Genomic DNA, 25483 nt, shown 5'->3' with positions numbered 1-25483 from the left:
ATATAAAGATACAGTCTCGTGCAATGGCCGGGAATCAAACCCGGGTCAACTGCTTTTAAGGCAGCTATGCTCACCACTATACCACCATCGCGATATGATGTATTGTGACAAATATTATGATTCATAGCGATACACTGGAATAACCTATAAAGATACAGTCCCGTGCGATGGCCGGGAATCGAACCCGGGTCAACTGCTTGGAAGGCAGCTATGCTCACCACTATACCACCATCGCGATATGATGCATAGTGACAAATATTGTGATTCATAGCGATACACTGGAATAACATATAAAGTCTCGTGCGATGGCCGGGAATCAAACCCGGGTCAACTGCTTGGAAGGCAGCTATGCTTACCACTATACCACCATCGCGATATGTAATATAGTGACAAATATTATAATTCATAACGATACACTGGAATAACATATAAAGTCTCGTGCGATGTTTGGGAATCAAACCCGGGTCAGCTGCTTGGAAGGCAGCTCTGCTCACCACTATACCACCATCGCAATATGATGTAAAGTGACAAATATTATGACTCATAGCGATACACTGGAATAACATATTAAGATAAAGTATCGTGCGATGGCAGGCAATCGAACCCGGGTCGACTGCTTGGAAGGCAGCTATGCTCACCACTATACCACCATCGCGATACGATGAATAGTGACAAATATTATAATTCATAACGATACACTGGAATAACATATAAAGTCTCTTGCGATGGCCGGGAATCGAACCCGGGTCAAGTGCTTGGAAGGCAGTTATGCTTACCACTATACCACCATCGCAATATTATGAATAGTGACAAATATTATAATTCAAAGCGATACACTGGAATAACATAAAAATATAAAATCTCGTGCGATGGCCGGGAATCGAACCCGGGTCAACTGCTAGGAAGTCAGCTATGCTTACCACTATACCACCATCGCAATATGATGTATAGTGACAAATATTATAATTCATAGCGATACACTGGAATAGCATATAAAGATACAGTCTCGTGCGATGGCCGGGAATTAAACCCTTGTCAACTGCTTGGAAGGCAGCTATGCTCACCACTATACCACCATCGCGATTGATGTATAGTGACAAATATTATAATTCATAGCGATACACTGGAATAACATATAAAGATACAGTCTCGTGCGATGGCCGGGAATCGAAACCGGGTCAACTGCTTGGAAGGCAGCTATGCTTACCACTATACCACCATCGCGATATGATCCATAGTGACAAATATTATGATTCATAGCGATACACTGGAATAACATATAAAGATACAGTCTCGTGCGATGGCCGGGAATCGAAACCGGGTCAACTGCTTGGAAGGCAGCTATGCTCACCACTATACCACCATCGCGATATGATGTATAGTGACAAATATTATAATTCATAGCGATACACTGGAATAGCATATAAAGATACAGTCTCGTGCGATGGCCGGGAATTAAACCCTTGTCAACTGCTTGGAAGGCAGCTATGCTCACCACTATACCACCATCGCGATTGATGTATAGTGACAAATATTATAATTCATAGCGATACACTGGAATAACATATAAAGATACAGTCTCGTGCGATGGCCGGGAATCGAAACCGGGTCAACTGCTTGGAAGGCAGCTATGCTCACCACTATACCACCATCGCGATATGATGTATAATGACAAATATTATAATTCATAGCGATACACTGGAATAACATATAAAGATAAAGCCTCGTGCGATGGCCGGGAATCGAACCCGGGTCAACTGCTTGGAAGGCAGCTATGCTCACCACTATACCACCATCGCGATATGATGTATAGTGACAAATATTATAATTCATAGCGATACACTGGAATAACATATAAAGATACAGTCTCGTGCAATGGCCGGGAATCGAACCCGGGTCAACTGCTTTTAAGGCAGCTATGCTCACCACTATACCACCATCGCGATATGATGTATTGTGACAAATATTATGATTCATAGCGATACACTGGAATAACCTATAAAGATACAGTCCCGTGCGATGGCCGGGAATCGAACCCGGGTCAACTGCTTGGAAGGCAGCTATGCTCACCACTATACCACCATCGCGATATGATGCATAGTGACAAATATTGTGATTCATAGCGATACACTGGAATAACATATAAAGTCTCGTGCGATGGCCGGGAATCAAACCCGGGTCAACTGCTTGGAAGGCAGCTATGCTTACCACTATACCACCATCGCGATATGTAATATAGTGACAAATATTATAATTCATAACGATACACTGGAATAACATATAAAGTCTCGTGCGATGTTTGGGAATCAAACCCGGGTCAGCTGCTTGGAAGGCAGCTCTTCTCACCACTATACCACCATCGCAATATGATGTAAAGTGACAAATATTATGACTCATAGCGATACACTGGAATAACATATTAAGATAAAGTATCGTGCGATGGCAGGCAATCGAACCCGGGTCGACTGCTTGGAAGGCAGCTATGCTCACCACTATACCACCATCGCGATACGATGAATAGTGACAAATATTATAATTCATAACGATACACTGGAATAACATATAAAGTCTCTTGCGATGGCCGGGAATCGAACCCGGGTCAAGTGCTTGGAAGGCAGCTATGCTTACCACTATTCCACCATCGCAATATAATTAATAGTGACAAATATTATGTTTCATAGCGATACACTGGAATAACATATTAAGATACAGTCCCGTGCGATGGCCGGGAATCGGACCCGGGTCAACGGCTTGAAAGGCAGCTATGCTTACCACTATACCACCATCGCGATATGATCCATAGTGACAAATATTATGATTCATAGCGATACACTGGAATAACATATAAAGATACAGTCTCGTGCGATGGCCGGGAATCGAAACCGGGTCAACTGCTTGGAAGGCAGCTATGCTCACCACTATACCACCATCGCGATATGATGTATAGTGACAAATATTATAATTCATAGCGATACACTGGAATAGCATATAAAGATACAGTCTCGTGCGATGGCCGGGAATTAAACCCTTGTCAACTGCTTGGAAGGCAGCTATGCTCACCACTATACCACCATCGCGATTGATGTATAGTGACAAATATTATAATTCATAGCGATACACTGGAATAACATATAAAGATACAGTCTCGTGCGATGGCCGGGAATCGAAACCGGGTCAACTGCTTGGAAGGCAGCTATGCTCACCACTATACCACCATCGCGATTGATGCATAGTGACAAATATTATAATTCATAGCGATACACTGGAATAACATATACAGATACAGTCTCGTGCGATGGCCGGGAATCGAAACCGGGTCAACTGCTTGGAAGGCAGCTATGCTCACCACTATACCACTATCGCGATTGATGCATAGTGACAAATATTATAATTCATAGCGATACACTGGAATAACATATAAAGATACAGTCTCGTGCGATGGCCGGGAATCGAACACGGGTCAACTGCTTGGAAGGCAGCTATGCTCACCACTATACCATCATCGCTTTATGATGTATAGTGACAAATATTATAATTCATAGCGATACACTGGAATAACACATAAAGATACAGTCTCGTGCGATGGCCGGGAATCGAAACCGGGTCAACTGCTTGGAAGGCAGCTATGCTCACCACTATACCACCATCGCGATATGATGTATAATGACAAATATTATAATTCATAGCGAAACACTGGAATAACATATAAAGATAAAGCCTCGTGCGGTGGCCGGGAATCGAACCCGGGTCAACTGCTTGGAAGGCAGCTATGCTCACCACTATACCACCATCGCGATATGATGTATAGTGACAAATATTATAATTCATAGCGATACACTGGAATAACATATAAAGTCTCGTGCGATGGCCGGGAATCAAACCCGGGTCAACTGCTTGGAAGGCAGCTATGCTTACCACTATACCACCATCGCGATATGTAATATAGTGACAAATATTATAATTCATAACGATACAATGGAATAACATATAAAGTCTCGTGCGATGTTTGGGAATCAAACCCGGGTCAGCTGCTTGGAAGGCAGCTCTGCTCACCACTATACCACCATCGCAATATGATGAATAGTGACAAATATTATGATTCATAGCGATACACTGGAATAACACATTAAGATAATGTCTCGTGCGATGGCCGGGAATCGAACCCGGGTCAACTGCTTGGAAGGAAGCTATGCTCACCACTATACCACCATCGCAATATGGTGATTAGTGTCAAATATTATAATTCAAAGCGATACACTGAAATAACATAAAAAGATAAAATCTCGTGCGATGGCCGGGAATCGAACCCGGGTCAACTGCTAGGAAGTCAGCTATGCTTACCACTATACCACCATCGCAATATAATTAACAGTGACAAATATTATGTTTCATAGCGATACACTGGAATAACCTATTAAGATACAGTCCCGTGCGATGGCCGGGAATCGGACCCGGGTCAACGGCTTGAAAGGCAGCTATGCTTACCACTATACCACCATCGCGATATGATCCATAGTGACAAATATTATGATTCATAGCGATACACTGGAATAACATATAAAGATACAGTCCCGTGCGATGGCCGGGAATCGAACCCGGGTCAACCGCTTGGAAGGCAGCTATGCTCACCACTATACCACCATCGCGATATAATGCATAGTGACAAATATTATGATTAATAGCGATACACTGGAATAACACATAAAGATAAAGTCTCGTGCGATGGCCGGGAATCGAACCCGAGTTAACTGCTAGGAAGTCAGCTATGCTTACCGCTATACCACCATCGCAATATGATTATTAGTGACAAATATTATGTTTCATAGCGATACACTGGAATAACATATTAAGATACAGTCCCGTGCGATGGCCGGGAATCGGACCCGGGTCAACGGCTTGAAAGGCAGCTATGCTTACCACTATACCACCATCGCGATATTATGCATAGTGACAAATATTATGATTAATAGCGATACACTGGAATAACACATAAAGATAACCTCTCGTGCGATGGCCGGTTATTGAACCCGAGTCAACTGCTTGGAAGCCAGCTATGCTCACCACTATACCACTATCGCGATATAATGCATAGTGACAAATATTATGGTTAATAGCGATACACTGGAATAACAAATAAAGATAAAGTCTCGTGCGATGGCCGGGAATCGAACCCGAGTCAACTGCTAGGAAGTCAGCTATGCTTACCGCTATACCACCATCGGAATACGATTAATTGTGAAAATATTATGTTTCATAGCGATACACTGGAATAACATATTAAGATACAGTCTCGTGCGATGGCCGGGAATCGAACCCGGGTCAACTGCTTGGAAGGCAGCTATGCTCACCACTATACCAATATCGCGATATGATATATAGTGACTAATATTATAATTCATAGCGATACACTGGAATAATATATGAAGATACAGTCTCGTGCGATGGCCGGGAATCGAATCCGGGTCAACTGCTTGGAAGGCAGCTATGCACACCACTATACCACCATCGCTATATGGTGAATAGTGACAAATATTATTATTCATAGCGATACACTGGAATAACATATAAACATAATGTCTGATGCCATGGCCTGGAATCGAACCCGGGTCAACTGCTTGAAGGCAGCTATGCTCACCACTATACCACCATCGCGATATGATGTATAGTGACAAATATTATAATTCAAAGCGATACACTGGAATAACATAAAAAGATAAAATCTCGTGCGATGGCCGGGAATCAAACCCGGGTCAACTGCTAGGAAGTTTGCAATGCTTACCACTATACCACCATCGCAATATAACTAATAGTGTCAAATATTATGTTTCATAGCGATACACTGGAATAACATATTAAGATACAGTCCCGTGCGATGGCCGGGAATCGGACCCGGGTCAACGGCTTGAAAGGCAGCTATGCTTACCACTATACCACCATCGTAATATAATCAATAGTGACAAATATTATAATTCATAGCGATACACTGGAATAACATATGAAGTTTCGTGCGATGGCCGGGAATCGAACACGGGTCAACTGCTTGGAAGGCAGCTATGCTCACCACTATACCACCATCGCAATATTATGTATAGTAAAAAATATTAGTATTCATAGCGATACACTGGAATAACATATTAAGATACAGTCCCGTGCGATGGCCGGGAATTGAACCCGGGTCAACTGCTTGGAAGGCAGCTATGCTAGCCACTATACCACCATCGCGATATGTAACGTAGTGACAAATATTATAACTCATAGCGATACATTGGAATAACATATTAAGATAAAGTATCGTGCGATGGCAGGCAATCGAACCCGGGTCGACTGCTTGGAAGGCAGCTATGCTCACCACTATACCACCATCGCGATATTATGCATAGTGACAAATATTATGATTAATAGCGATACACTGGAATAACACATAAAGATAACCTCTCGTGCGATGGCCGGTTATTGAACCCGAGTCAACTGCTTGGAAGCCAGCTATGCTCACCACTATACCACTATCGCGATATAATGCATAGTGACAAATATTATGGTTAATAGCGATACACTGGAATAACAAATAAAGATAAAGTCTCGTGCGATGGCCGGGAATCGAACCCGAGTCAACTGCTAGGAAGTCAGCTATGCTTACCGCTATACCACCATCGGAATACGATTAATTGTGAAAATATTATGTTTCATAGCGATACACTGGAATAACATATTAAGATACAGTCTCGTGCGATGGCCGGGAATCGAACCCGGGTCAACTGCTTGGAAGGCAGCTATGCTCACCACTATACCAATATCGCGATATGATATATAGTGACTAATATTATAATTCATAGCGATACACTGGAATAATATATGAAGATACAGTCTCGTGCGATGGCCGGGAATCGAATCCGGGTCAACTGCTTGGAAGGCAGCTATGCACACCACTATACCACCATCGCTATATGGTGAATAGTGACAAATATTATTATTCATAGCGATACACTGGAATAACATATAAACATAATGTCTGATGCCATGGCCTGGAATCGAACCCGGGTCAACTGCTTGAAGGCAGCTATGCTCACCACTATACCACCATCGCGATATGATGTATAGTGACAAATATTATAATTCAAAGCGATACACTGGAATAACATAAAAAGATAAAATCTCGTGCGATGGCCGGGAATCAAACCCGGGTCAACTGCTAGGAAGTTTGCAATGCTTACCACTATACCACCATCGCAATATAACTAATAGTGTCAAATATTATGTTTCATAGCGATACACTGGAATAACATATTAAGATACAGTCCCGTGCGATGGCCGGGAATCGGACCCGGGTCAACGGCTTGAAAGGCAGCTATGCTTACCACTATACCACCATCGTAATATAATCAATAGTGACAAATATTATAATTCATAGCGATACACTGGAATAACATATGAAGTTTCGTGCGATGGCCGGGAATCGAACACGGGTCAACTGCTTGGAAGGCAGCTATGCTCACCACTATACCACCATCGCAATATTATGTATAGTAAAAAATATTAGTATTCATAGCGATACACTGGAATAACATATTAAGATACAGTCCCGTGCGATGGCCGGGAATTGAACCCGGGTCAACTGCTTGGAAGGCAGCTATGCTAGCCACTATACCACCATCGCGATATGTAACGTAGTGACAAATATTATAACTCATAGCGATACATTGGAATAACTTATAAAGATAAAGTTTCTTCCGATGGTCGGGAATCGAGCCCGGGTCAACTGCTTGGAAGGCAGCTATGCTCACCACTATACCACCATCGCGATATGATGTTTAGTGACAAATATTATGATTCATAGCTATACACTGGAATAACATATTAAGATAAACTCGTGCGATGGCCGGGAATCGAACCCGGGTCAACTGCTTGGAAGGCAGCTATGCACACCACTATACCACCATCGCGATATGGTGCATTAGAGAAATAGGCCTGGCCATAGATAAGCAAGATTATAGAGCGATTTTATAGATAAGCAGAATTATAGATAAGGTCCTTTATCCATAATACCATTTTTTATAGATACCAAAATTATGGAGCGATTTTTATAGAGCCACTGTACTTAACCTCGCCTTTTTTTGCCTCCGGCGTTTTTACAGAGCCTCGTTCACCACCCGTCCTTTTATGGATACTTACAATGGGTCCCCCTCTTTTTTTCCGACAATAGCAAGCCAAGAATGCCACTCGCTCTTTTTTTTGTAGGAATAAGTCGACGCGCCAGAGCCTCGTTCACCACCCGTCCTTTTATGGATATTTACAATGACCGTTAAAGCCGCTGACTTCTACGCGCCAGGGGTCCCCCTCTTTTTTTCCGACAATAGCAAGCCAAGAATGTTGCTCTTTTTTGTAGGAATAAGTCGACGCGCATTCAATTGCCTAATATTAGTTGAATAACAAGACATATATTTTTTTCATTTTTTTATTTTTAATTTTGATAATACACCAGGCTAGGTAACTGAGTAAAACACAAGAAGAACAAGTTATACGCTTGAAGAGCAGATGTCAGGTTACGCCTCTCAATTAGATTAGTATAATCGCTTATAATATTGAACGGACTCGAATAACAACCAAATTTACGCATTACGTCCTGAAATATATCAGAATCTCCTTGGCCGAAATGGATCTCTTCAAAATCTTCGCTGTCAGGGTAGCCGGCAACTCGTTGAACGTGAAGTTTGAGAACTTCGAACATCGCTTCAATACAGGGCCTCTCCTTCTCAATTTCAGTCAAATGTTTGTTGACGGCGTGGATACATAAATTTAAAGCTAGGATACCCGCTTCCCCAAGTTGGAATTCCTCTTTTTTCCCGAAACTTTTATAAGCCAAAAGAGTAACGTTTCCTTTACTAGCTAAAAGTTCAAAAGTACGACCCCCAATTTTGGCAAGCTCGAGACTAAATTTATTTTTCTCAACTTCTCTAGTATGTGATTCAATGAGATACCAATTTTGATACATCTTATTAAAAGCTACAGGCGGGAGGCATATCGAGGATTGGAAAGTAACGTCGTTGAAAAAGAATATTTCCAGGTCCTCACCTTTTAAGCCAATTGATAGACACGAATTTTTTCCTAAACGCCAGCGAAAATTGATTTTCCGCTGAAGGTTAGCATCTTGTTTCCTGCTACCCAAATCGTAAGACATCTTAACGCTTCGAAACCCGAATACGAAATGACGCAAACCCGGGAGCTCCCCCCGGTAATAATATCTCTCGGATGACTCATGCACCCCGGGGAAAAAAATATATCGCGCCCGGGCAAGATTTTTTATTAAGTAAATTCCGAAATATACTGCTGAAATTTCAAAAAAAAAGAAGCTAGTATAAGTACTAAAGGGGTTTCTAACTATACTAGGGGGCTTCTTTTTTACCCTTCCATCACTGATTGTATCAAAAAAAAATTATAGGTGGAATAAGAACGAGTATTTGATTTTTTAAAAAATTTACCTGGAAAAAAGAAATAGGTTTTAATAAAATTTCCGGAGCACCGATTAAAAAGTAAGACATACTCAAGACATTAATGCGCCCTCTCGGCCAGCGCCGCGGCTAGAATGGCCTGGACCGCGTCGAGGACGACGTCGGGTAACTCCGCGGTAGGCTAAAGAAATATTATTTTCATTATTATTAATATTATTATTTTAGATTAGTTAAATTTCTTCTTACGCAGCGACGATATTGAAAGATTCCCCGCCCAATGGGGAGTTGACACCCGCTAGCGATAAAAATATATTTAAAAAAAATAACCGAAATTTTAAAAGGATAGTAACTTACGGGTCGGGGATGACGGGACGGGCACGCCCGTACCCCGGCACGGGGCGACCATGCCCGTACCCCGGGACGGGGCGGCCACGTCCGTACCCTGGAATTCGCGGGGGTGGTACCGCGTCCAGGACCACCGGGGGTGGTATCGCGTCCACGACCACATCAGGTAACGCGGCGGTAGGCTAAAGAAATATTATTATTTTTTTTATTTAGATTAGTTAAATTTCTTCTTACGCAACGAGGACGTTGTAGCATTCCCCGCCCGTACCCCGGAATTTGCGGGGGTGGTCTTGGACTAATGAAAATCATATTTTTTAAGAAATGTAGAAAAATTAGACCAAATGCGACTCACGCTTCTGCGATGGGGGCATTAAAATGGCCACGCGCCACCCAACCTCGAATAATTTCGAGGCGTCCTCGACCTCCAGCGGGGCTATGATATTTACATATTTTTTATAGAATTGTAAAAGAAATTTGACCAATTTCAACTTACACTGCCGCCGGAATGGGGGGAGGGGGTGACATTCCCCGCGGATTGCGCTCGGGCTTCTCTGGGGCTAACGAAAATCATTTTTTAAGAAATGTAAAATAAAAAATAGGCCAAATTTTAGCTTACATTGACTCTAGCTCCTCGTCTTGCGATGACATTTTTGGAAATGAAGCCAGAGAATTCTAGCACTCGCGGTCAAAAAAAGATGACAATGAGCAAGTCGAGAGAAGGGGGGTGCCCGCAGGGGTTGAATCACCCACACCTGCAAGTAGAAACTGCCGCGGGCCAAACGGCGAGGGGACAATACCCGACTTTTTTCCATAGAAAGGAGTAAAATGGTGGAAATAGATGTCAAAAAATAAGCTTACTAGGAATTATTTAAAAAGACACTTTTTTCGAAAAAACATTTTTTATTGAAAACATTTTATAAAAATTTACAAGAAAATATAAAGTTTTTTAAATCCAGGGAGGTGAAACAGGCGGTGAATTGAGGAGGTCAGAGCTGTAAAAAAAAACATTTAGTTTTTTAAAAAAATATACTTTTTCTAAAAAACGAACTTACGAAGGTATAATTGGGGGAGAAGGAACGGCGACTTCGGGGTCGATAAGAAAATTAGGGATGGGCGGCGGCGCGATTAAACTGATTTCGAAAAAAATGTTAGAACCCTTACTTTATATCTGAAAATTAAAATCAATTACCCCAAATCAGCCGCGAACGCTGTTTCGGCGAAATCGCCCGCTACCACCGAGGTGACATGGGCAATCGCGGCGTTCTGGGCCGCCCAGGCAAGATCGACCACCTCCTGGAAGTCCAGAGCGGTGGCTTGAAGTGAAGGCGAATCATGGTGATCAACCGAAAAAAGCCTAAGAGAGTCGCCCATGTTACGTGTCGCATTAAATGCACCGCGTAACACGGCGGCCAAGGAGATTAAAGACGCCACATAACGGTGGTCGCCCGGAATAACGGCGGGGAGAGCAAGGAGTGCCGGTGGTGGTGAAAGAGCCAGTGGAGGCGATGAGGGAGATGAAGATGATGAAAGCGGGCTTTAGAAAAACAAAATGATTTAGGATATTTTTTTAAAAAAGGGGTTAAAGATTTTTTAAAAAACCTACTCGGGAGAAATTATCACCACATCAGGTGACGAAGGAAGGAGAATGTTGTCGTTCCATTGAGAAAAGCCCGGAACGGGGCTTGCAGGTGAATAACTAGGTAAAAAAATATAAATTACAATAACGAAAATATATAAAATATCAAAAAAAACACGAAATAGAGGTAAGAGCCTCCAGCTCTTCCATAGAGGAGGAATTGGAGGATGATGAAGAGAGTGTACGACTAGATAAAATTTAAAAAGTTAGAATTAAAATAACCAAGTGAAATAAAATTTGAAAAAAACTTACCAGCGTTTTCGGGAATTCCCGGAGGCCATATTTTTTTTCCTGGACTTGTTCTGACTATCGGTAAATTCGCGAGGCTAGATATACCGGTCATTTTAAGGGGTGGGGTCGAAACCCGGATGACCTCTAGGGGTAACCCTCTAAGGAGTTTCATTGGACACACACGTAATTTACCGCTAGAGATTGTCACGAAATCTAGACAGTTTTCCTCACCAAATAAAATCGCCTCCAAGTTATTGAATACAACCGGAGAGTTTACGACTTAAGGTTAACATTCAATAAAAGGAGGAATTTTTATAGCGGACGGGGAAAAAATACAAAAGACAGGAATGTTATTTTTTTTACAATGTTACGATTATTATTTCTAAAGCGAGATTTTACGAATCAGAAAAGCTGTCGATGAATTTAGGGGGGGTAATACGAGCGGTTCAAATTGTGAGTAATGGCCTTGTTTTTCAAAAAACCGTGGGAAATATTATACCTGAATAATATTACGACTTGGATAGACACGATTCATTATTCCACCCCCCTTCATGTCTGGAATACCATCCCCCGATGGGAAGGGGGGGTCTTAAAAGCGAGACCATAAATAGACCCGGGACCCGATTAAAAAGTCCCATTCGAATTTTTTTAACTGAAAAATATGGAACTAAATTTCCTTAACGCACTCCGCGATTTTAAATCTGATACACGCCCGGTAAGCCTTGATTTCTTATACCGGTTCTTTTACTTTTTGACTTCGTTAACCCTTTGCCCTCACGAATTACCGCGTGAATTACCTAAATGTTTGAAAGATTTGGAATTGGTACGCGTTTTTATTGAACTTATTGACTACCTTAAACTTATACCTCTAGCCCCGCGAAATTGTAATAATTTAAGAGAATTGGAATCGCTAATCGATAATGTCCCATCCGAGATTAAAACCCCGACCTTCTTAGCTGAATGCGAGAAACAACGCGACGTATTAAACGAATTCGAGGAATATGTCGACTTCGATTACAATTGGTCTAGCCAATCAAACGATCCAGCGGTCACTCAACCACGTGAATTACCGGGTAACCCCGCCCCCGTTGATGACATTTCGGTAGACGCCGATTTCCCGTTCTCAAATAATTTATGGATGTCTCCGGTTGAAAAGATATCAGATAACGAGAGCTCTTCCGCTTCGAGTGACGAGATAAAATTCATAAAATGTTTTAACCCTTCGGAAAAATCACCCGAATTAAATAACCCCGAAAAAGAGATTACGAATTCCGAAACATTTACGGACGATTTTTCACTCCCAGCGGAATATTCACAATTTGAAAAAACTTTACTAATCAGGTCTAGTCCCGCGACGCCCCCTCTAGAAATTACTCGACTTTCCCCGGAAAAAAGCCCAGAATGGGGGCACTCCAGCCTATTCTCGCAATTTTCTCAGCTTGAAAAAGCAATACTAATTAACGGCAAAGCCGAAACCAGCGGACATTCGGTAGACCTCGAAAATATTATCCCTAGCGCACCCGATAAATGTCCTTCAAGGCGGGACCTTAAACCCTCAAAGACTTCCCTACTAGAAGATATTATTAGAGAAACAATCGGGGCTGAACTTGAAGGAACGAATATTTTTAAAAACAATGATGAAACGGGGGCCCCGGAAAACAATTTAGACTCGCTTAATGACGACTTATTTTTACCGTCTGAAGAAGAAAATTGGTTAGCGGAATTCCCTTTAAACGAGACGTCAAAACTCCCAGCTGACAGCCCCGCGACACGTGGCCTAGCTATATCGAGCGGTTCCCCGGAAGCCTCCGCGCGCGAGGAGGAGAGGAGAAAGTCGCTCCTTGCCTCGCCAAATATAGGAGCGCTATCGCCATCTGGCGTCGACGGCGCTAACTATTTTAATAAGGAGGAAAATAAAATTTTAAATCCGGAAGTAGATACTTTTCTCGGCTTGAATAATATTACGGCGGAATTTCACGAGGGTTCAAGCGTTAATAACCTAATTCCTTCTAGAAAAAGGAGATCTTTTTCACAACTTCTAACCCATAATAACTCGGTTCCTGAAGCGGATTTAGGGTTAGATTCGCCCCGACCCGGGACTTTTCCTGAAACTAACGCGGTATTTCTTAGAGAGACTGTTTCTCGCGGCGATTCGCATACCCGAGTCTTTACTCATAAAATTAGATGTCTGAATCCGGAAGTAGAAACCCCACCCCTCGATTTGAATATTACGCCAGAATTTCACGAGGGGCCAATCGTTAATAACCTAGTTCATTCTAGAAAAAGGAGATCTTCCTCGCAGCTTCTACCACTTAATTTAGCGGTTCCCGGGACTTCCACTAACGCGATATTGATTAGAGACGCTTTTTCTCGCGGCGATTCTCCATGCCCGGTGTTTTCGTCTTCACCGCGTAAGAACCCGGATCCTTTTCTAGATCAAGCGGGGCCATCACATAAAATCTTGAAGTGGGATAGCGAAAGCTCGATTTCATCATTTAACTGGTATTCGAGCGAAGATATTCCTCCTCTTTTATCGCCTCTCCCCGCGGACGATTATGATGATGTTCCACCGCCTCAAGCATTTCAACTCGATGAACTAGAGATCGACCAACCACCCCCGATTCAAGTTGGAGGTAATCAACCGGATATCGCTCAGCCTCTTCAGGCACCCCAACCTGAAGACCTTCCTGCTCTTCAAGAAGAGGATCCTCTACAGCTCCCAGACATCCCGCTTCAAGTCATCGAGGATCCGCCCGTTCAACAAGATGGCCAGGGTCTTCAGCTGGAACTACCCGCGAATTTTGAAATTATTCAAGATGGAACGAAAGAATACCCGCTATTCAATCTCGTTGGAAGATACGTTGAAGTGCGCTTCACCGCGGATGTAGAGCTCGGGATTACGCAGTTCGTGACCTTTATTTTCGATCAACTTCTCGATGATGACAGAGTTCAAATTTCATGTACCTCGGAAGTTTTCCCGGCGCGGGTGCTCGAAATTTCTTTCCGCCAGAAATCGCAACTCCAGCCCGGTGATGTTTTCGATTTACTCGAAGGCGAGATCTATCTGGATGAGCGAGATGATTTCTGGAACTCGCCAATTTTATTCACGTTAAACGTGGTAAGATTACCTCACGGAGGATCTCTGAGGCGACGCGGACTTAAAAAGCATATCGATTACATACGCGATAAAAGAAGTTTTATCTCAGTCCAAAACAAAGACTCCTTGTGTCTCCCGCGAGCATTAATTATTGCTATCGCGTATTTAAAGAAAACGCGAAACCCCGGAAATAAAGAATATTTCCAGGAGTATAAGGCTTTGTACAAGGCCTCTTCGCGAAAACAAAGGGAAAAAGCAGAGGAGTTACGCGTCGAGGCGGACGTTTCGAAACGCGAATGCGGGGCTTTCACGAGTTTAGTGCATTTCCAATTTATTCTCTCTGATTATCAAATAATCGTTTTTGAGGTTTATAACGACAGACCTAGGGTTTTATTCCAAGGGGAAGGGGGGAACTCCGAAAATAAACTTTATTTAATTTATAATCAGAAACATTATGATGTAATCGCGAAATTGACGTCGTTCTTCGCCACTAATTATGCATGCTCCATCTGCTTGGTCGGATACGATAAATTGGAACGCCACAAATGCGCGATTTTCTGCAAATCCTGTTTCAGACATCAGAAATGCTCCGGCGAGCTCGTCAAATGCGCCGATTGTTTTCGCTCCTTCCAGGGACTGGAATGCTTCCAAAGCCATCGCGAATCGGTTCCCTCCCTCTGTAGTCAGGTTAAAGTGTGCAAAGACTGTTACAAATACGTGGACTATCGCTCTAGGGAAACTATCCATTCTTGTTCGGAAGTTTTCTGTCGTATTTGTAAAAAGCACGCGCCGCATCCTCACCTTTGCTTCGTCCAGCGAATTAAAGACCTGACATGACCAAACGAAGATTAGCGCTAGGGGGCGTCCCTTCTTATTTGTTTGTGTTTTATGACATCGAGTCGATTCAGAATAAACAACACGTAAATAAAAAGGGGGCGTTCGAGCATGAGCCGTTTCTTCTAATATCCCAAATTGTATGCCCCGCGTGCATCGACGAGCGAGACTCCAACTTCGATTGCGGGGTCTGCATCCGCTTTAGCTCGCGGCAAAAAATTTTTTACGGAGGAAATGTGGTGGGAAAGTTCGTGGATTATATCAGAACTTTAGCGGATATTAAAAAATTTACTTATTCGCTCACGCCGCGAAATGTTATGATCTCCAATTCGTTTTCAAAGCCGTTCTTTCAATCGACGAGACCTTTGTGCCCTTCGTGATAGTAAACGGGACTAAAATTCTCTTCTTTAACTGTTTTAATTTCAATTTTCTCGATTCCTATTCGTTCATCCCCATGGGACTCGCCGCGTTTAGGAAGACGTTTGGACTAGGGCCTTCCATGGATAAGGGTAGATTCCCTCACCTTTTGTTTAATTTTGTCGAAAATAATTTCGATCCCGCTGACCCCGTAACCACTAATTATTCGACCGAGAAGGGGGATAAATTTCCGCCCCTCGAAGCGTACGGGGCTAACTATCTAGGGGTAAAGGAAAGAGCGGCCCTTCTTAAATGGCACGGGGAGCAAATAGCCGCGGGCGGTCACTTTGACTTTCTAAAAGACGCGATTTCGTATTGCACGGCGGATGTCAATATACTCCGACTGGGATGCGCAACGTTTAGACGTGAATTCATGGAAATCTGCGACACTGACCCTTTCCGCGCTGCCATCACACTCCCTGGCGCCTGCAATTACGTCTTTAGGAAACGCTTTCTCATTCCTGACACGATAGGGATACTCCCCCCCGGAGGAATGAGAAATAGGGACCGACAATCAACCGCGGCTTTTGAATGGCTCGCCTGGGAAGAAAAACGCAGGGGTATAAGAATAGTGTCAGCTATGCGGGGGCGGGAGGCTATGGTAGGTAAATTTAAAGTGGATGGTCTTGACGGAAATGACGTTTACATGTTCCAGGGCTGCTATTTTCATGGGTGTGTTCGCTGTCAAGTAGTGGGAAGAGACAGACCTCTATGGTCAGATCCCTCACAAACGTTTAACCTCAGGTACCAACAAACAGTCAGGGTCGTTGCTCAACTCCGGAAACTTAAGAAAAACGTTATAGAGATCTGGGAATGCGATTTTTACCAACTTCGCCGTCAAGCGAAGGATAAGGCGTTTTTCGAAAAAGTACGCGCCATGATAATTTCACCCTTGAATCCTCGAGACGCGTTTTTCGGAGGGAGAGTTAACGCGACAGTCCTTTACTACAAGGCCAAAGGCGATGAACGCGCGTTTAACGTCGACATGCTTTCACTTTACCCGACTGTCAACCTTCTAGATAGAATACCCGTCGGTCACCCGAAAGTTTTACTAGACCCGGATGATTTAGGAGATCTCGATTCGCTGGACGGGTTAATTCAGTGCCGCGTTCTCGCCCCTCCTAGACTTTTTCACCCTATTCTACCCATGCACTGTAATTCGCGACTTCTTTTCGTTTTATGTGGTACATGTGCACGTCTAAGATTTCAAGGACGGTGTCCTCATTCCGATCCCGAGCGGGCATTCGTGGGGACATTCGTTTCCGACGAACTGAAACTAGCCGCTTCCAGAGGTTACAAAGTGCTTGAAATGTACGAAGCTTGTCATTATCAAACAACGCAGTATAACAAGGAGACCCAGGAGGGGGGCTTGTTTTCGGACTACATAAAGACCATGTACAAAATGAAGGCCGAGGCTTCGGGGTTTCCATTGGGGATCACAACCCCCGACGAAAAAAACAAATACGTCTCGGATTTCGAGGACCACGAAGGCGTTAAACTCGATCCCGCTAAGATCGCGTTAAACCCCGGTAAACGTGCCGTCGCGAAGTTAATGTTAAATAGTTTTTACGGTAAGTGGGGACAACGGAATAACCTCGTAAAAACCGAGATCGTTAAGGATCGAGAACAATTCTTTAAATTATTCAACGACCCGAATATCGAAAGGAAAAGTGTCTTGGCGATAAACGATAAGACGTGGCTTGTCAAATGGGAACATCTCAAGGAAATCGATCCGGCTTTGGCCTATGTAAACGTAGTTTTAGCCTGTTATACCACCGCTTTTGCCCGAATGAGGCTCTATACTCATCTAGAGGCTCTAGGGGATAGTATACTATACCACGACACTGATAGTTTAATATATAGATCACGCGATGGCAATAAGCTAGTGCAGGAAGGAACATTCCTTGGGAATATGACGGATCAATTATCAGAATTTGGTCCAAATTGTCATATTACCGAATTTTGCTCGGGCGGCCCGAAAAATTACGCCTTCCGCGTACTCAACCGCGATACCGGTGAAATTAAGGAGGTCGTCAAGGCTAAAGGTCTCAGGCAGAACTATTCCACTAGAAATTCCATCTCTATGGACTCGTTGAAAGGGATGCTCGGAATCGACGTAGACGCGCCCACTCTCGAGAAAGAAATCGAAATCCCCCATCATATTTGTCGGTTAAATGATCATACAGTGGTAACTGTAAAGCAAGTTAAAAAATATAGGCCAGTTGTCAATAAACTACGCGTTATCGATAATTTCGAAACATTACCGTTCGGATATAAAGAATAATATTTTAAAAAAATGACTAGTTCAGAATGAAAAAACATATCCTAATATTCGGGTATAACCCGTTTATAGAATGCCTGTAAAATGAATTATTGGTTAATTACCCTTATACGCGAAGTTTCGGTATTATCTGTTTTTATCCATCATATTCGAAAGATAAGTCGTTATGGCTTTAAAACTATTAACCTATAATGTAACCCGTATTAGACGATAAGTCCCATTTAAAATGGCAGCATCAGTATTAAGTAAAGAACACCGCTAAACTCATATTTTTATTTTTACCCGAACGGTTTGTTTCTTAAATATCGATGTAGTTTAACTTAGAGACCTCATTTAATAAAAGCATGTTACCACTGTATGGTCCTTTCTCCGCTCTTCTGAGCGGGCCGAGCGGTAGCGGGAAGTCCGTTTTGATGGCGCGAATTATAAAAAATAAAGATGAAATGATTTCCCCCTCGCCGACAAAAATATTTTGGCATTATAGCGAGTGGCAAACACTTTATGACACTTTAGAAGACTCCGTAGTGTTCCGAGAAGGAGTCCCCAATCTCGATGATTACCCTGGTGAAGAAGGCGAACACATTCTCCTCATCGCCGACGATTTAATGAACGAGAACAATGGTCAAATCGGAGCTTTCTTCACGAAAGGCGTTCACCACCGTAATATAAGCTTCGTATTTATAACCCAGAACATTTTCCCAAAAACAAAGGATGCGCGCGAAATTTCGCTGAACGCGAATTACATTGTTTTGTTCAAGAACCCTCGTGACCAACTTCAACCCGCTATATTATTCCGTCAACTTAGAGGCGCCAATTACCGGTTCGCTATCGAGGCCTATCTCGACGCGACCAAACGCCCTCACGGCTATATTCTTATCGACAATAGGCAGGAGTGCCCCGATGACTTCCGTTTAAGAACGGATATTTTCCCCGACGAAACCGAAATGGTCTATATCCCTAAGAAAAAAAAGTAGGGAGTATAAAGTCAGCGGAGAGGAAGAAGTCCCTAACCAGTTCGAAAATGCCGGCCCTGGTTGCCGGACACAAAGATTTTCTCTCGGCCCTAGGTAGATCAAATTTTAAACAACGACGCGCTATTCTCCATCACGCTAAAAAACCCTTAATTGATGCTATTGCTGAATGCTGCGATAATACTTTGAAAGGGAATTTAAAGTTAAACCCTTGTCAGAAACGAAAACTAGCTAAACAAAAGAAATTCATTAGACAGGTAGCCTCTAAAAAAGTAGCCTGGCGTAAGAAGAAATTAATTTTAGTTCAAAAAGGTCACGGGATTCTAAGTATTCTCATCCCCACCGTTATTTCAGCCCTCAGTGGGATTTTAGGTCGTTCTTAAGGAAATAAAAAAATGTACGCTCAAAAGTTAGCCTTAGTCCCCCTCGACTCGTTAGGAAAAAATAATAATAATAATAATAATAATAATAATAATAATAATAATAATAATAATAATAATAATAAAAATGTTCTCATCCCCTCTCGAGATACCCCTCAATTTTCGTTTCCACATCCGTTAGGGTCCTCCGTGGATGAATTAAATAATAGCATGACCGACGTACTCAATTCCAATCTTGACATTAGGGATAAAGTTAAATTATTCGAGCAGATGTTCCACCGATATCAAAACATTAAGGATATAGCGACGAAGCCAAAAAATAGAAAAGAAACCGGGCAGGACACGGCCTTCTTAAATGTCGTACCGATTCAGTTTAGAGCGAGTGCGAAGGACTTAATTAGCCGATTGATTAGCTTAGGCGATAAAGTTTCGTGGTCGAGTGAAGGCGAGTTGTTTATAGATCAAACGCGCGTGCCCGGGTCAGATATCGCTACGCTCGTGAGTTACGCCGTCGGGGCTATAAATAGAAAACGAACGCCTCCCCCCACCGGTTGGAACGAGTTCGACGCCTTGTTCACGCCTACGGTATCATTCAAGAAAACCATCCCGCGAGTGAAGAAGAAAAAAATCACATTTTCGGCGAAACCTAGAAAAGCATCGGTCGTTCGGACTCCGCTCCAATTTAAACCCCGGGACTTATCGAAAGGGGTTATCAATAGAGGCGCGAAAAAAAGGAAAACGGAACAACCAATATGGGAAGAGTTTCTAACCCCGAGGCAGTCTTGAAAAAAATTTATTACGATCCAAAACATCCCGCGAGTTTCGACGGATTGGAAAAACTTTATCAGGCCGTGAAAGACAGAGGTATTCCCCGGGAAACGGTAGAAAAATGGTTAACGAAGCAAGAATCGTACACGTTACATAAGACCGCCTATCGGAAATTTAAAAGGAACAAGGTTTTTGTCACTAATATTGGCGACCAGTTTCAAATGGACTTGGCGGACATGAGAGACATTTCCGAAGACAATTCCGGCTTTAATTACCTACTAGTATGTATCGATACATTCTCGCGACGCGCGTGGGCAGTCCCTTTAAAAAGTAAGAAAGCCGAAGACGTAATCGCCGCGACCGAGAAAATATTCGAGGATCTCACGCCTCTTAAAGTTCAAACCGATAAAGGGGGGGAGTTCACGGGGAAAAAATATCAGGATTTCCTTAAAAGTAAAAAAGTTAAATTCTTTACTAGCGAAAACGATACAATCAAAGCGTGTATGGTCGAGCGACTAAATCGTACGCTAAAGGCTAAAATGTATAAATATTTCACTGCTAATAACACCTATCGATACTTGGACGTCCTCCCTGATTTAATTCATAGCTACAATACCACTAAACATTCCACTATAAAAATGTCACCTCTAGACGTGAAACCGGATAATATTCTGAAAGTATTTAAAACAATTTACAAGGAAATCCCCGTGAAAAGCCGACGTCAACCTAAACTTAAAGTCGGTGACTTTTGTCGTATCAGCAAATACAGGGGGGTCTTTGATAAAGCCTATCCCGGTACCTGGTCAAAGGAAGTCTTTAAAATCACCCGCCTCGTAAATTTAGACCCGCCCCTTTACACGATCGAAGATTTAACGGGGGAGGGAATAAAGGGACGTTACTATCAGGAAGAACTGCAATTAGTCGCTAAACCTCGACTATACAAGATCGATAAAATTCTCAAGTCTCGGAAACGCAAAAATCAGGTCGAATACTTTGTCAGTTTCGTAGGATATCCGTCGAACGCGAACTCGTGGGTCAAGAAAAAAGATGTATCTGACATTACCTTCAAACGCTAGCATGCGGGTTTACGCCGACAATACGATGGCGTCCTATACCTCAGCGTTACCGAAACCTGTCGAATTGGCGGGGTCTTGGGAGTGCGGGCTAGCTGAGATAAATTACACTAGCGCGTTCTTCAACGTCCTCGAGGGACAAAACACTATCGTTTTCATGGTTGTCGACGAAATCCCTCCTGTCGAATGTAACCCGTCTCCAATCGAAGTCAAGCAAAATGAACCGGAGACTAGCATCGAAAAAAACCTAGAGCCGCCTCAAGCCGATCAACCTACTTTGGGAATAACACTTAAAATTACCACGCCGGGGAAAAAAAATCCGAAAGGGAAAAAAACGGAGCAGATTTTCGATGTCGCCAAAAACGGAGAAACTCTTACGGGTGAAGCTCAGATCGCCGAATGCGCGGCTCAGCCTAGAAGACCCAGAGGGACCTCCCACGTTTATAGGGTACCCATAGGATACTATTCTTCCATCGAACATTTAATTAAGATAATAAACGAAATTATTAAAGATATGAAGACGTCTCTTCAATATAACGAGATCACTCGCCGAGTTCGAATAAGCCCCTTTCGTCATAACGTACTAGTGCAATTTCATTTTGGTCTAGCCATGACATTGGGCTTCGATCCCGGGATTCAATCTTTGGAAAGGGGTTAACGGGGCGCTAGGCCGGCCCTTATAGGCTTTCAAATCCCCCCTCAACTTTACGTTTATACTAATATCGTCGAAGATCAAATGGTGGGTGACACTCTCGTTCCTCTCGTTAGGATTGTCCCCGTAGAAGGCTCGTTCGGAGATAACGTCGGGAAAATTAATGACGTGCCTCATTACGTGCGAGTCTCCAAACGCTATTTCGACACGATCCAAGTACATATAATGAACCCTCAGGGGAAACCGGCGCCATTTGCCTTCGGGTCTCTGACGGTTAAACTACATCTACGGAAACAAGATGCCTAAGCCGGATGTCCTCGACGCGCGGGGGTCCTGTCCCTATAGAAATTATTATCTTAATCAAGCGCAAACTGGGGGGTCTAATTTCTATCAAGGAGCGGCTTATCAGAAAGGGCACGGTCTCGGTAGTCTGTTCTCGGGGCTCTTCCGCTGGGCCTCCCCTCTTTTAGTTAGAGGGGCGAAGTATATAGGAAAACAAGCGTTGGGGGTCGGCAGTAAAATTCTCAATGACGCCGTGGCGGGTGAGAATATAAAATCTTCGGCGAGGAAACGTTTCGGTGAAGCTCTAGAAGGGATAACCGGACAAAGCGGTTCGGGGCGGAAAAAGCGTAGGAGAACTAAAACGAGAAGCAAGAAGAAGAAAACAACGAGCAGGAGGAAAACTAGAAAAAGGACCGTTAAACGCAGAATCGGGACAGTAGCTCGTCGGAAGTCCACGAAACACGTTCGTGACATTTTTTCCCTCAACTAAAAAGAACCAAAATGTACAAAGTTGAAGCCTTGAAATCGGAATTGGACCTGTTCTCGGTCACCCCCGTGCAAACTAGCGTCGAAAGCGCGACTCCAACTTTCTATCGACCGATCTCTACGCTACGAGATGATTCCCAGATTGAATTTTGTATCCCTAAAAGCCCGGAGTATACTGATCTCGCGATGAGTCTCCTTCACGTTAAATGTAAAGTAACGCGGGAGAATGGGGCTAATTTAGACCCCGACGTTAAATTATCAACTTGTAATAACCTAATGCATAGTCTCTTCGATCAAATTGAAATTTACTTGAACGACAATTTAATCACGCCCTCGGCAAGTCGATATTCATACCGAGCCTATTTAGAATCGCTCTTGAACTATTCCGGCGAGGCTAAAACTTCTCACCTGACTTCGTGTCTCTACGCCAAAGACGCTGCCGGAAAGTTTGACGATATAATTACCAACTCGGGGAGCAAGATTCGTCAAGCAGCTATTAAGGATTCAAAGGAAATTTCCTTAGTAGGGGCAATATACGCCGACCTTTTCAACATTCCGAAATACCTTCTAAGCGGGGTGGAAATTAAAGTTCGACTTTCTAGGAGTAAAACGGCCTTTGTCCTTATGGGAGACCCCTCCTTAAACGTGGGGAATTTTAAGATCGCTATAACGGACGCTACTTTGGAAATACGGAAATGCAAGATAAGTCCTCAAATCATTCTGGCTCACGAAAACGCTCTCTTAGGCGCCACAGCGAAGTACCCCTTTACCCGAACCGAAGTGAAAAGCCACGTACTGCTCACCGGCGTTTCAAATACGAGTCTCGACAATGTGTGGCTGGGACCGCTCCCTCAACGCGTTATTATCGGCCTAGTCTCGCATACGGCTTGCGCGGGCGATTTTCATAAAAATCCTTATAACTTTCAACCATTCGGGTTAAATTTCTTATCTCTCTACGTTGATTCGGACGCGGTTCCGAGCAAACCTCTCCAGCCCAAGTTTTCCCAGAATCAATTTGCCCGTGAATATTACACCTTGTTTACGGGGACGAATATACATTTTAAAGATGATGGGAATAGTATATCGCACTCAGAATATCCGAGGGGGTATACTCTATATGCCTTTGATATCACGCCTGATCTTTCCGCGAGTGACAACTCTCATTGGAATCCCGTAAGACGGGGACAGTTACGTATCGAGTTGGGATTCGAAACCCCGCTCACTGAATCGGTTTCGGTCGTTATTTACGGGGAATTCCATAGTTTAATGCAGATAGACAAAGACCGCAACGTGGTGATTGATTATTAAAATGAACACATTAGAAATAAACGAGATTCTCGGGCATTTACCCGGGTATCAAGGTGCCTTTGCTTCCGATAGACTCCCCGAATATATCCCTTCCTTCCCCGCCTCCCTGGTCGTTAACCTCGATCCTCACGATGGGCCCGGGACTCATTGGGTAGCTATTTACCTAGATGCTTTCAGGAGGGCCGGGTACTTTGACTCGGCGGGTCGTCCGGTGACCCTCCCCACGATAAAAAAGTTCCTGAGAAAAAATTCCTCGAAAATTCTCTACAATAGACGTCGTCTACAGGCCGTGGGAAGCAAAGTTTGCGGACAATACTGCGTGCTCTATCTGGAACATCGCTATAGGGGGCGGAGTTTGACCTCCTTCGCTGATAGGTTCACGAGGAACCAATGGAGTAATGACAATCGCGTGGAGACCCTATTTAAGAAGCGGATTTAACTTACCTTGAGTCAGAGGGGTATCAGCCAACAGAAACATCATGGAAAGACCGCTGGTAGTTGTCGATTTTGAATTCTTACTCGGCGCGAAATACGAACCGGTCGTTAAAGAAGTTGCCGTCGCGTTCGTCGGGGAGTTTCCCCTAGTTAAAAGTTTATTCGTTAAACCTCCGTACCACGGTAGCGGTCTTTCTCACCACGTAGCCCGGCAAAATCAATGGGTCTTTACCCATATCAACGGTTACCTGTGGAACCACGGCGATACCCCTTACATCGAGATACAACATCGGCTCAAGGCCTTAACCGAGGACTCCGAATTCGTTTACTGCAAGGGAGAGGAGAAATGCCACGTCCTCAGGAAACTCATCCCCCAAGAGGTGATCGAACTCGGGGAAATCGGTAGCCCCAAGGCCAAGGACATCAGCATCGACCAGAACTATCGGTGTCGGTTTCATCGACGAGGGAGCCCGACGCTTCTCTGTGCGCGGGAGAAGGCCTGCCGCTTTGCCAAGTGGTTGGAGACCCATCACCAGACGGCTCCCTCGCCGCTCTTCGAGGAAGACGAAGGATTCTTTTAAAACTTTTCTTTATAAAAAAACAATTAATTATTTTTCGAACTCTTATGTTTTTAAAAAACCATTACGTAATTTTCTCAATTCGCGCGCGTATTTTCATTTCGTATCATTTTTCTTATATTCAGTGTTATCATTTTTTGTAATATCTTCCTTTGCGTTAATAAATGTTTCGTTCGAATTTATGTTTTATTTTTCAACATACACGCTTAAACTCGTAAGGGGGGATGGGGGGAAAGAGAAAGTCGAGGTTTTTTAGTCGTCTA

The 25483-nt window shown here is 43.4% G+C and overlaps 3 protein-coding genes and 13 non-coding genes across 16 annotated transcripts; 3 read left to right on the top strand and 13 right to left on the bottom strand.

Moving 5' to 3' along the window:
* Nucleotides 1-19: 19 nt before the first annotated feature.
* Nucleotides 20-91, bottom strand: TRNAL-UAA (transfer RNA leucine (anticodon UAA)). Its single transcript has one exon. It is a non-coding gene; the product is annotated as a tRNA-Leu (tRNA).
* Nucleotides 92-163: 72 nt separating this feature from the next.
* TRNAG-UCC (transfer RNA glycine (anticodon UCC)) lies at nucleotides 164-235 on the bottom strand. Its single transcript has one exon. It is a non-coding gene; the product is annotated as a tRNA-Gly (tRNA).
* Nucleotides 236-301: 66 nt separating this feature from the next.
* On the bottom strand, nucleotides 302-373 carry TRNAG-UCC (transfer RNA glycine (anticodon UCC)). The gene has a single exon. It is a non-coding gene; the product is annotated as a tRNA-Gly (tRNA).
* A 1354-nt stretch (nucleotides 374-1727) lies between these two features.
* On the bottom strand, nucleotides 1728-1799 carry TRNAG-UCC (transfer RNA glycine (anticodon UCC)). The gene has a single exon. It is a non-coding gene; the product is annotated as a tRNA-Gly (tRNA).
* Nucleotides 1800-1871: 72 nt separating this feature from the next.
* On the bottom strand, nucleotides 1872-1943 carry TRNAL-UAA (transfer RNA leucine (anticodon UAA)). The gene has a single exon. It is a non-coding gene; the product is annotated as a tRNA-Leu (tRNA).
* Nucleotides 1944-2015: 72 nt separating this feature from the next.
* On the bottom strand, nucleotides 2016-2087 carry TRNAG-UCC (transfer RNA glycine (anticodon UCC)). Its single transcript has one exon. It is a non-coding gene; the product is annotated as a tRNA-Gly (tRNA).
* A 66-nt stretch (nucleotides 2088-2153) lies between these two features.
* TRNAG-UCC (transfer RNA glycine (anticodon UCC)) lies at nucleotides 2154-2225 on the bottom strand. Its single transcript has one exon. It is a non-coding gene; the product is annotated as a tRNA-Gly (tRNA).
* Nucleotides 2226-3722: 1497 nt separating this feature from the next.
* On the bottom strand, nucleotides 3723-3794 carry TRNAG-UCC (transfer RNA glycine (anticodon UCC)). The gene has a single exon. It is a non-coding gene; the product is annotated as a tRNA-Gly (tRNA).
* Nucleotides 3795-3860: 66 nt separating this feature from the next.
* TRNAG-UCC (transfer RNA glycine (anticodon UCC)) lies at nucleotides 3861-3932 on the bottom strand. Its single transcript has one exon. It is a non-coding gene; the product is annotated as a tRNA-Gly (tRNA).
* Nucleotides 3933-4574: 642 nt separating this feature from the next.
* TRNAG-UCC (transfer RNA glycine (anticodon UCC)) lies at nucleotides 4575-4646 on the bottom strand. Its single transcript has one exon. It is a non-coding gene; the product is annotated as a tRNA-Gly (tRNA).
* A 1504-nt stretch (nucleotides 4647-6150) lies between these two features.
* On the bottom strand, nucleotides 6151-6222 carry TRNAG-UCC (transfer RNA glycine (anticodon UCC)). The gene has a single exon. It is a non-coding gene; the product is annotated as a tRNA-Gly (tRNA).
* Nucleotides 6223-7582: 1360 nt separating this feature from the next.
* On the bottom strand, nucleotides 7583-7654 carry TRNAG-UCC (transfer RNA glycine (anticodon UCC)). The gene has a single exon. It is a non-coding gene; the product is annotated as a tRNA-Gly (tRNA).
* Nucleotides 7655-7868: 214 nt separating this feature from the next.
* TRNAG-UCC (transfer RNA glycine (anticodon UCC)) lies at nucleotides 7869-7940 on the bottom strand. Its single transcript has one exon. It is a non-coding gene; the product is annotated as a tRNA-Gly (tRNA).
* An 8103-nt stretch (nucleotides 7941-16043) lies between these two features.
* Nucleotides 16044-18290, top strand: LOC149967893 (uncharacterized). The gene has a single exon (XM_090167682.1). The coding sequence runs from the start codon at nucleotides 16044-16046 to the stop codon at nucleotides 18288-18290; it is 2247 nt and encodes a 748-aa protein (XP_090023808.1).
* A 2100-nt stretch (nucleotides 18291-20390) lies between these two features.
* Nucleotides 20391-21482, top strand: LOC149967892 (uncharacterized). Its single transcript, XM_090167671.1, has one exon. The coding sequence runs from the start codon at nucleotides 20391-20393 to the stop codon at nucleotides 21480-21482; it is 1092 nt and encodes a 363-aa protein (XP_090023797.1).
* A 1432-nt stretch (nucleotides 21483-22914) lies between these two features.
* On the top strand, nucleotides 22915-24207 carry LOC149967891 (uncharacterized protein F54H12.2-like). The gene has a single exon (XM_090167658.1). The coding sequence runs from the start codon at nucleotides 22915-22917 to the stop codon at nucleotides 24205-24207; it is 1293 nt and encodes a 430-aa protein (XP_090023784.1).
* Nucleotides 24208-25483: the final 1276 nt, after the last annotated feature.

The sequence above is a fragment of the Leiobunum rupestre genome, chromosome 1 (assembly GCF_980474605.1).
Source record: "Leiobunum rupestre chromosome 1, qqLeiRupe1.1.hap1, whole genome shotgun sequence".
In the NCBI taxonomy this organism is placed as follows: domain Eukaryota; kingdom Metazoa; phylum Arthropoda; class Arachnida; order Opiliones; family Sclerosomatidae; genus Leiobunum; species Leiobunum rupestre.
The sequence above is the reverse complement of the archived record's forward strand: the minus strand, read 5'-3'. Positions and strand labels throughout refer to the sequence as shown.